Below are 12040 nucleotides of genomic sequence, written 5' to 3'. Positions count from 1 at the left end.
TCATTCCAAGCTACTGAGAGACAGAGCGGTTGAGGATTGTTGCTGTCTATTGTAATAAATTTCTATTTTTTTCATGCCACCCACAAGCATTCAGATTCTTAGCAGAGCCATAAGTTCAAATAAATATACATACCATGGGAGTTCTCTTTTTTGCTGCAGAAGAAGCCTCCTGTTATGCAATTGTAGCAGTGACAAGGTGTCATTACAAATCATGGTAAAGTTACATGGAGGTATATTCATAATACTTTGTTTGAAGATTGTATAAGTATTAGATTTGTAGACCAGGTCCTTATACTTGTGAAAACTTCTTGTAAAGTCAGAAATGACCAGTAATAACCATCTTCAATTTATTTCATTATTTGTTAATAATGTTTCTGATACCAGTTCACATGCATGATGCTACTGCTGATTAAAAATTAAGATTTGGCCACAACATTGCACTTCATATGTATACATTTCTTTTGTATGTATTGATTAAGCATGAACTGTAAGTTGTGGCTCTGGATCCAGCAGGTTGCAGTTATGACATACGTCACAGTTGCATGCCTGTTTGTTTCCCAGTTGGATGCTATTCCAGTATGATTCAGTTCAGCAGCAAAATTTTACTTACCTGTGTAGAAATGAAAGAGCAAACCCTCTCTTCTCCTGCACGAATTTCAGTTGTCCAGTTGTCATTGTCGGAATCAGTTTCGTGTTTTATTCCAAGACATAGAAATAATGCCTGAATGCCTGCCCTCTCAAATCTTTTACAGCTGTTCAAGTGAAAGGAATCTGGTTCTCTTCATGCAGCTTTAGTGCAGCTGAGTGCCAGATCCTGCAGTTCAGTAGTTGATACACAAAACCAACATGCTTATCCCCTGACAGTTTTCATTCTGTTTCTCAATTGAAGAACACCAAATTTGCTCTTAATACTGAAAAGATTAGTTTTGCTTTTAGGAGTTGCACTGATACCGCTGTTATCCTCCCAGTTATGTTTCTTTAATCTTTATTTTCTTTATTTGCTTTGAATAATTGAATATTGACAAACGTTTGTTCTTCTTTAGGGATGTCTCGAGGAAAATCTGTGATCAGCTCCCTCAGCATTATGGGAGGGAGCAGTGGGCCACCCTATGACAGGACCCATGTCACTGGAGCATCTTCCAGTAGTTCTTCAAGTACTAAAGGCACTTACTTTCCTCCAGTAAGTTATTCTGCTGTTCATAGACTTTTACTAGCTTTCAGAGAGGTTCCTGGAGATAATTTGTGGGCAGAATCATGTTTTGTTTTACCTTTCTAGACTAAAAGATTTGTTTGAATATGGATTAGGTGATTTTGGGAGGAAAGAGAAGGGAGAAGATGTTGTCTCTTTCTAAAACAATATAGGAGTTTTATACTATTTTTTAAAGTTCAGTGGAGATTTACTGCCAGAAAAAGAAACAGTGTTGGACTGAATGTCAGAAGAGATGAAAAAACTGGAGTAAATGCTGATCAGCTCTGGCAGAGTGATCTCCATTACACTTTGCCAAGTGCTTCTGGAGAAAACACCATAGTTGGAGTCTCTACACACTCTTGAATTAATTAAAATGAAGTTTTCTCTCACGTTCCAAAGCAAACAAGTGTCTTTCAACTCCATAACATTCCTATAGACACAGAACAGAAAAGTACTGTATTAGATGCTATATGAAAGTTGTTACCAGCTTTAGAGATTTCTCTATCTACTCTATTTTAACATCTGGTGGTTGTTTTAGCAATTTTATATGAAGCCCACAAGCCACTACTGTATGTTAGAGTTACATACTTGGTCAGTGGAGATTGAGATCTTCAACTGTATGTTATGAAAATCAATTAATCTTTTTATATTTTGAAATTAACCAAAATTCTGTTTATGCATTGTAACAAATGCTTCCTTTGGTCAGCGAATTATGAATATTCTAAAACAGCGTAGTACTTAAGGCCTACAAGCTAGAAGGGGTAGACATCTTATGGTTTGCCTAGTGCAGTGGTATCACTAGTGACTGTGTAGTATGGAACAGCTAGCTTAAACTTTCCTTTTTAGCTCTGGGTATGCTGAAATATGCAGCAGTCAACAGCAGTCAGCATTTTCGAGAATAGCTTAGTATCTTCTATGGGAATGATAACAAGCAGGATTTCCAGGATCTGTTAAAGAACTGGAGAATAAACAAAAGGAAAATATCTTTGTTGGGAGGGACTATGCATACAGTTCTTCAACTAAGAATACTAAAAAGAAAGTCTGTAACATTTGATGTTTTCTTGATTCACATTTTGTCTTGGTTTTGGCTGGGACAGAATTGTTTTCTTTGGAGTGTCTGGTATGATGCAGTGTTGGTTCTAGGAGAAAAACAACATAGCACTCCGGTGTTAATAGCTGCTGCTAAGCAGTGTTTTATAGAGGCCATTTGCTGCGAAGAGTCCAAGATGCTGGGAGGGAACAGAATTAGGACAGCTGACCTAAACTGGCCAAAGGGATATTCCATACCATATGACATCATGCAGAAGGAGTTTTGAAGGGAGTGGGAGTTCATCACTCACTCTCTGCTCGGGGGGCTGGCTGGGCACTGGTCAGGGGGTGGTGAGCAATTACTTATGCATCACTTGTTATGTACATTTATAAATATAGTCATAACTATTATTCTTTTCCTTTTCTCTATCTTAGTAAATAGTTTTATCTCAACCCACAAGTTCTACTTTGTTTTTTGGATTCTCTCCCTCATCCCACTGGGAAGGATGGGGAGTGAGGGACCAAAGGTGTAGCACTGAGCCATCAACCAGGTTAAATCACAACAGCAGTCATATCTTAATTGCAAGTTTTCTTCTTAATTTTTCTTTAGATTTTGAACCCACCACCATCACCAGCTACTGAACGTTCACATTATACAATGGAATTCGGTTATTCTTCAAACAGCCCATCCACTCATAGATCTTACAGGTAATTATTATTACAATAGCGTCCGTCAGTATCAAAGTAGTTAGTGTAGAAATGTAGAATAAAGACAGACCCCGCTCCATAAGAATTGTAATCAAAGGCCTTAATGCTGCGAGTGCTAAAACAGATGCTTAAATTGTTTCACGTGTATCATGTCACTGCAGCATGTGTAGCATCACTTGAGGTTAATCATACAGTGAGTGGATTAGTGATACATCTCTTGAGTGTATTTGCTTTAGGGGGAATAACAACGCTAATTCTTGTACCATATTAGTTAAAGGCTGACTTGGTATCATGATAACTTAGAGCCAAAAATATGTACGCTGGAATGAACCCTGCTATAAATAATAACCCTGTTATAAATAATTTATTATGTAATTGTAGAAAAAATGATAGTCAAACACACGTAGGAGGAAAGCTGGCAATATAAAGACTTGTATTTCACAAGTAAGATTTTATTAAAGGCCTAGATAAAGCACAGGAATAGATCAAATTAGATTTTAATATTAATATCTGAATGAGGTTGCTAACCACTTGCTTATTTTCTCTAATATTTGAAACATGAAAGCTTTATCTTCATTTTTTGAACACATCATTCTCGTCTCCCCTTAGAGTTCATTATCATTTTATAACTAATTATTAAAAAAAAAAAAAAAAAAAAGAGGAAGAGACCCACTACCCAAGAGTGTAAAGTTTCCCCTCTCAAATCACTAGTAGATCTAGTGGATGAGAATTGAGACTGTATTTGTCTCCTGAAAGAAATGCCTCCCTAGCACAGAGCCTTTGGGGTTTTTTGTATAATGAGGTCTCTGGGGTTGAAGAGACATCTCTTCTCCATTGTCAGAAAATATGACCACTGTTGTGCAGAAGGCTTATATGTCTATAATGGTCCCTTGCAGACATATGAAAAATCCTTTAAAATGCTTTGTAATTTAATAATGACATAAATCCATGATCACTGGTCAGCTGGTGTGATATTTTGTATTTAAATCGTATAGAGATATAGTGTAGACTTGAATGTTTTCAGAGTGCTCCCCAAAAGTTTTGCCACTTCTGATCTTTCCTAACAGTGTGAGAGGAACTGCATCCTCACCTGTTACCAGCTATGGATTTTGATGCTGGCAATTGTAGTTACCAATCACCTTCCTTTCTACTTTTTCTTTTATATAATCATAGAGTGACTTAGGTTGGAAGAAAACTTAAAGCCCATTTAGTTCAATGGGCAGGATTACCACCACTCAGTCATGTTGTCCAGAGCCCTACCAACCTGACCTTGTCCAGTGATGAGACATCCACATCATCTCTGGACAGCCTGTTCCTGGGTCTCATCATCCCATGAGTGTAGAATTTCCTCCTAATTTCCCCTTTTTTAGATACAACCATTTCCCATTGTCCTGTCAGACCTTGTAAAATCTCAGACTCCGTCTTGCTTATGAGCTCCTTTTTAAATACTGAAAGGCTGAAATGAGGTCTCCCCAAGAAACAGAACACAGGTTTCCTTAAATGATTTTGGGTTCATTTTTAAAAATGTTTGATAGAATTAGTGTTTCTCCTGGTGATTTTCCTGAGTGCTAAAAAGGTGCCAGTTGATTTTTGGTCTCTCTCTCTCGACTTAGAAGTTAGTTCAAGTTGGGAATTATTCTATTTATCAATACTAGGATGTCTTCTCTAAGTTTGCAACACAGTTTTTTCCCACAGTGCCCTTCTTAGCAGCAATGTTTTCTACCTCAGCTTAGGAAACCTATTGCCTGTAGGTGATTACTAAGCGGTATTTTGTTCACTGATTACTGTAATTTGACTGATGCTATGTAAAGGTGGGCTTTCTCCAGGTGAGTTAACAAGTCCACTGTGCCAGAGAGGTGTGTGATACTGTGGATCTGCGGCAGGGAGGTTGACCCCTGCCTCTTTCCACATTGACTTACTCACCTCCCTCTTGTTCAGGGATGCATCACCCAAAATGTTTAGTCTTTCTATATTTTGACACTTTTCACAAAAAATCTCCCTCCTGCAGCTACAGGCCTTACAGCTACCGCCACTTTGCACCTCCCACAACACCCTGTAGCACAGACGTCTGTGACAGTGACTATGCCCCAAGCCGAAGGGTCACGGCCACAATGGCCAAGGGCTACACCAGTGACTTGAACTATGACTCAGAGCCCGTCCCGCCGCCTCCGACCCCACGCAGCCAATACCTGTCAGCGGAGGAGAACTACGAGAGCTGCCCCCCTTCCCCATACACAGAGCGGAGTTACTCTCACCACCTCTACCCACCGCCGCCATCCCCCTGCACAGACTCCTCATGAGGGGCAGCCCCCCCTCCGTTATCTGCCTCTGCCGTGGAAGTGTAAATACAAAGTGTTCTACCAGGGAGGGGGGAGTTCTTGGCAAGGGATGAGGTAGGACAGTGTACAGTTAAATGTTATTAAGTTGGGTGGAGGAATACTGGACATATTTGTACAGAAGAAAAAAAAGGATATTTATATATTTTCTTAAACAGCAACTGCTGCTTGTGCCATAAGAAAAAAAATTTTGTATAAAAGAACCCAGACATTTGTACAAAAAGTTTTTTATTTTTGCAAATTGAACTCAAAAACTTGCCTTAATCCAGTGAAGTGACTGAGCACATAGAGAAATGGAAGGACCAGGTATGTGTCACTTGTCCAGCGAGGTGAGATGTGGGGTTTGTCAATACCAAAAATGTTTAAACTAATTAATAATAAAGAAGTCTGTCTCAGAGCAGCATACCATAGATACTTGGAAGTAGCCAAATAACCTCTATATTAGCTACAGAGGGCCAGCAACTAAGCTAAACTTGAAAACGCAATCAGGACAGACAATAACCTTATACAAAGGGCTTTGTTTTCTACAGGAATACAGCAATCGTAGCAGTGAATCCAGAAGAATAATCACACACTTTTTTAATAGAGCAACACCTTTGTTTTTCTTCAGTGCATATACCAAACTTGAGCATTTTGAGCTCTTTCCTTGCTTCTGGAATTTCAATGGTTTTTGTTAGGTATATTTTAAAGATTGGTTTGTTAATACTGTTTAGCCTTTCACATCTCTTCTACATCCTTTCTTCCCTCCCATGTCACTTTAAATCATATTATCCTTATTTAAAGTACTGCTAGAACTGGGCTGCTGTAAATTTCCCTTCCCCCTTCCCCCCCATTAGCCTTGTCGTGCAATGAGTGTCATGCTATACATCATTAATTTTGCCAACATGACTATTCTGTTTTGCACCAGGTCAGTGTGATTTTCACATGATTGACAAGGGTAATATGCACATACCTGAATGATTTTTAGTCCCTGAAAAAAAGAAAAACTTATTTTGACCTAGTGCCCACAAAATGTCAAATATTTTTTTACCACATATAATAGAGACAGTGTATTTATAAACTATAAATTTAACCATGGATTGTTAGTTTTACTGTAAATGAATAATATATCCTTGCAGTACATTCATTGTATATTGATACCACAGTACGCAAATCAGATATATATAATATATATATATTATTTTTTCCTAGTAAGGAAGCATTTAAATTTCAGTGGAGCAACTATTCATAAGAAATAAATGTTTTGATCATTGGAAGGAGTTCCTTTGCTGTATCAACTGCTCATGATTTGTGTTAGGCAAAGCCAATTTTCTCAGTATGATTTTGACATACCTCCTCTTTTGTGTGGTGTGAGTTTAATGCTTTAGTATTAACCGCTGTGAGTATCAAATTAAGATATTCTTAACCAAACAATTTTTTATTCACATTTCTATTTTTGTATATTATCTTATTTAGCCCCTTCTCCCTTTAGCCTCACCATGGTGATTTTGAAAGGGATAGTATATAATCAAGTGAAAGCATTGTTTGTGTAGGTTGAGGGACAACCTAGGATGTTATGATTTCCTCTCTTACTCTAGTGCAGTGTTCTGAATTTGCTTTGACTGTAGCAGAGCTCACAGTATACCTGATTCTAGACGGCATTATGCATTTGCACCTTCTGTTGATGTTAAATCTGTGTTGAAGGTGCTGATGCCTTCAAAGGTTGGACCTCCAATTCTTTTCTCTCAAAACAAAGGCTTCCACCTTCTGAGTCTTTGGGGCTTAGTATGGATGGAATAACCACTCAGAGGTCCTATTTGGTTTGTATTGTTTTCTGCTGTCTGTTTCCCATCCAGTTTCAGCTAAGCTAAATAATCTAAAAATGTGGCATAGACTTTGATTCATACTGTTGACACAATTAGTGACAAATAATTCTGCCACTCATCTTGGGTACTGGAGCTTTGTTTCATTTCAGCTCAGAGAAAAACCATGCCTTTTGGAATCCCGGCTGTAACAAAGAATTTTTCTCACAGTAAGAGATACCTGAGAAAACATTAAATAACCTGGATGGACCCCAGGCTACTACAATTGATCTCTGGATCTGGTGCGCTGAGAGTTTGCTCAGCTTCGTTCTAGGTATCTGGAAATTGTGACAGCTGTTCTTTAGGCTCTTCCTTGTTGTTGAAGAAGCTTGTTTGTGTTTTCCAGCAGGACTGATGTGGAAGGTATTGTAAACTATAAGGGAACTCAAAGACATTTATATGAAGGGGGGGAGGGCAGGTGTGCTGGGGTGGATGTTGAGGCTGGCATGCCGATGAGAATAGAACCTTCTCTGTTGTTTACATTTTGTCATGTGCAGCATTCCATGTGAGGTTCACATGTGGAAACTTGCACTGATGAACTCAGAAGAATATTGCATTGTTATATCTCAGTCCAAGTGCTTGTACTGTGATGGCAATGGTCTCTTCTTGCAAAATACCCTTTTCAGCATGCCGATTTCTGTTTGAAAATCTCCTAAGGTAGTTAAGCTTAAGGAATGGTATCCTCTTCCTGGTGCAGTTGCACTGCTTTGTTGAAGTTACTTTTTGAGGGAATTTCCTGGCAGTAAATTCATAAATACGTTAATTATAATGAAAGTTCTCTTCATGGGAACTGCGCTGCCTGAGTTCTGTGCTGGTTTTCATCCATATGTACTTCGGCTGAAATCAGCGGTGTGATTGTGTAATTTAGTTTGGAATTTGATCGAGTCTACGTCTCACTTTGTACATCAGATATTTTGGGCGAACTGTCTATGGATGTGAAGAACAGGGAAGTGGACAGACTATGTTTTTTCCACTGAAGATGACCAGCATAGGGAGCAGACTTGCTTGACTAGATTATCCAAAGAATTTATGTATTGAGAAACCATGATCTGCCTTTGCATGTATGTGTATTTTCCCAGTAGATCTAGAGTAAAATTTAGAATGAATTGATGAGCTGTGGAAATCCTCTTGGCTAGCTGTCCAAATTACAAAAGCATTGCTGCAGCTTATATATGCACCTGACTTAATCACTGTGCACAAACCATAGACTGCTTGAATATTGGAACCAACAGACCTCGCCATTCCTTTCTGCCAATGAGCCAGTCATGACTGATAGTTTCTCAGTCATGATCATGCTTTCTTCTGCTTCTCAAATTGACCGAGGTGTTAGGATTATAGGTAATGCACACATGTTAGTTTAGGATATAGCTGGGTAGATATGTGGCATTAACATCAAAGTGGTCGCACTGATATAAATGAAAACTATTCATGGTCCTTAAGCTATGTTCAAATATCCTCATTTTACAATATGAAATGCATATAAATAGGAGTATTTAACACAACTGTATTAAATGTGTAGTTTTTCCTCTGGACACCTGGAAAGTATTCGTAGCTGAGGTGTCTGGGCATGGAGATGTCTGGCATGCTAAAACAGGAAAGGAACAGTCCTTTCTGGTTTAAAAATAATAGTAACAGTAATAAAGATCATTACAGTGTAAACCTTGATGAAAACTAACCTGTGCATGATCAGCAGGAGTTATACGTATTTGAATGGCAATATAAGTGAGATCTAATATTGCCTTTTAAAATGATGCCTGCCATCTGATGCTGTGTGTCGTCCTAAGGAAGACTCATCATTTTTCCACTGGTTTCTGATACCAAGATATTTATTTGAAAAGAACTTAAATAGAACATGCAAATAACATGAAATAAGGAATGTTTTCCTTGCATTCATACAACTCATGTTTACATTACAGTAATGCAAAACATGCAAATGAGCCAGTTTATAATCAAAGGATTCATTTTGCTGTGAGTTGTAACTTTCAGTATTGCAAATTCCAAATTACTACTATAACATTAACCCATGAACATGTGCAAGTGTTTATATTTATATATATGCAGGTACACATGTATTTGACAATGTGAGTTTAGCCAAAGCTGATAATTTTCTCATGTATACATACATATCCACACACCCACATTGGCACATTTGGCCTGGTTGCCTTTGGGAGTGCTAATGCTGGGTACTGTCTTGCTGTCTCTTGTAAGGCAGACTTCTTTTGTCTAGCTTACAGGATAGACAGCAGACTATTTTCTACTTAAACCTGAATAATTAGTGCTCTGTCGTGCAAGGCAGGAGAAGAATCACTTTTTTGATGCTGTTGTGATAATTCTGGCATCCATTTTGCAGATGAGCAAAGAGTGTTCTGTTCTAAGTATATAAAAACTAATCTGTTGTAATAACTATGAAGAAAAATTCACCCAAACTGCTTGACGTGACAGGTGACACTACCCACTGCAAGTGAAGGAACATGCACAAAGTCCGTTTGTTGCGTTAATGGATTTTGTTGGTGTTCTGGTCTCTAGTTTGTGCATTGCTTCTCTATTTGTTATGTATGAGACTCTGGAAGTTGATTTGTGAGTCTTAAAAACTGATTCATTCATTCTACTTTAAACCAGCTAAGTCTGTCTTAAGATAAAGAAAAGGCCACTTTCTTGAATATTGAGTATTTCCATTCTTTACTGCTTTGGAAATCTCCTTGAATTAATTACCATCATTCTAGAGGGAAATGCTTCAACTACAGAACTCCCTGGTCGTGCATGCTGCTGAACCAAATGACTTATTATTTACACAACAATAAATAGCTGGCTCACTGGGTGCACAAATAATTTCAGCATTGTTTTTGAGAAACTGCTTCCTTAGCTGTTACTTATTTAAGCTGCCTTGTGATAGGGTTACTGCTTGCAAATTAACCTTTAATGTAGTTGGCAGGTGACAAATGCACCTTGAAAGTAAGTCAGGAATGACCTAACAGCTTGAAAATGGCTACGAAACGGAATCATAACATCATAGGGGCTGTAAGGGAGATCATGTAGTCCAACCCAAACATTTCATTTACTCAAAACCATTAAATTTATTTCTGAAGGAAGTAAAATGAAAAGCCATAGTGATCCAAATGAACAATTTTCTTTCATTTTTAAAAGGCAGGTCAATGGTTGATAATAACCTGGTATTTATAGGGACTGGGCAGTCTGCTCCAAAACGGTGCAAAGCGGAGTAAGAAAACTGTCCGTATTAGAAATGTCTTTATAGCATGCAGGATTATGACGATGAAACCATTGGAGAGCAGTCGTGTTCCCCACTTCTCAATGAATAAGGAGCATCTTTGAAGTCCCGATTAAAATGTCTGTAGCCTTAAGCCAGGCAGTTGAAAGTCAGCCAGGGAAAATGAAAGTGTCTTTTGTAAAGGGGATACCACCAGACTTAAGCTGAACTAGCCTTGTTTGCAAATGAAGGATCTGGTGCTGCTTTCAGACTTTTAATCTTGTTTTTGTTTTGTTTGTTCTTCTTTTCTTTTTTTCTTTCTTTTTGTAAGCTTTAATGGCTGTTTGTCATTGTCTTAAAGCCAGCTGGTGTCTCTTGTTCATCAACTTTGGTAAGATGGTGCTTTGCAAGGATGTATTTATATTATAATGACCAACATTTGGTCAACCCTATTCACTCATTCACTAACTTTTTTTTTTCCTTTTTTTTTTTTTTTTTTTTGTTTGTTTGTTTGTTTGTAAAATAAAGTGCTTTACTTATGAGGTGTATATAAACCTTGTACAAAAATCCTTTCCAATAATTACTATAAACTGAGTTGTAACAAATGAAATGTTGATTTTTATAATAAAACTAAGAGTGAAAAAAAAAACACAACAGAGGGGTGCGCCTCATTTTATTTCAACATCTGAAGGAGTGGTGACTAAGGGTGAAGTGCCATGAGTGTGTTTGCTCAGCTCTTCTGAAAGCCAGCAGGTGCTCAGCTCCCGGACTCTGTAAGCAGACTCTGCAAACACAGATGCATTTGAGTGAAATACGCAGTTGACTTCAGACAGTTCTGTTCATTTCCATTATTCTACATGACAGATTGATTCATTCTGAAGCTGAAGGTCTTCATTATTCATCACTTAAATTGGTTTATGAGGTAATACAAACTAGAGAAGTTTACCAAGAAGATCCTCATTGCTGGAGATACATGGAAGTTATTTTGAAGCTGCTGGTCTTTAAACCTGTATCTAAATGTTTGCAAGGAGAACTAGATTATTTTTCAGTGTGAAACAAAGCAAACACCCAAATCACAGTCCTCTCACTGTAACAGATGGTTGGGTAGGGAGTAGTTTTGAATGTATAAGTTCAGCATAGAAGTTCCTACTCCACTTCCAACCTCTAGTTGAGACCGCAATGTGGCTTTATATTAGAATGTATATGGATATGGCTCCGTAGAGATCTTTGCATCATCCTTTCTTCTACCTGGAGGCATAGGCCAGCCCCATATCACTGCCACACATTCTCAAATAACATGCCATAAGGTGCTGTATTCATTCTATCTTGCAAAATGAGCTGTTATGTTAGGGCAGGTGGGAGCTGTGCTGCTCACTCTAAGTGCTGGTTGTGGGTTGCTGTGGAGCTGCAGAAGGCTCACCAGCATTCTTTGTTCTTTAAGCAGCAGTGACTGCCTTTCTACAGAGCCAGTGTTGTTGTAACAGCCTGGAAGCCTGAATAGCATTCGTAATTCGTTTATTGAATCTTAGTCTTTGCCAGATACAGCTATTAAACATGAGTGCATCTAAATGTAAGTGTTGCTAAATGTAACCTCCTTACTTTTAGGAAAGGCTGTAAGCTACCAGCTTTCTCCTTCTTGCACCACCTTGCGTAAGGAAATAGCTTAACAGGAAAATGTCTGGCAGCTAAATACCTGCAGGAATCAGAGGTCGCTTGTCTGAAGGCATGTGGA

At 38.3% G+C, this 12040-nt stretch overlaps 1 protein-coding gene across 2 annotated transcripts in view; it reads left to right on the top strand.

Moving 5' to 3' along the window:
* The window catches only part of LRP6 (LDL receptor related protein 6), a 123098-nt gene extending 112141 nt beyond the window's left edge, over window positions 1-10957 (top strand). Inside the window, exons 21-23 of one of the 2 annotated variants that reach the window (XM_015870801.2) lie at window positions 1044-1180; window positions 2829-2926; window positions 4935-10957. In XM_015870801.2, the coding sequence (XP_015726287.1) occupies window positions 1044-1180; window positions 2829-2926; window positions 4935-5226 (527 nt within the window). In that variant the 3' untranslated portion in view covers window positions 5227-10957. The remainder of the gene's footprint in view (window positions 1-1043; window positions 1181-2828; window positions 2927-4934) is intronic. The other variant, XM_032446571.1, reaches the window with a different exon arrangement.
* Window positions 10958-12040: the final 1083 nt, after the last annotated feature.

This window comes from Coturnix japonica, chromosome 1, assembly GCF_001577835.2.
Source record: "Coturnix japonica isolate 7356 chromosome 1, Coturnix japonica 2.1, whole genome shotgun sequence".
Lineage (NCBI taxonomy): Eukaryota > Metazoa > Chordata > Aves > Galliformes > Phasianidae > Coturnix > Coturnix japonica.
The sequence above is the reverse complement of the archived record's forward strand: the minus strand, read 5'-3'. Positions and strand labels throughout refer to the sequence as shown.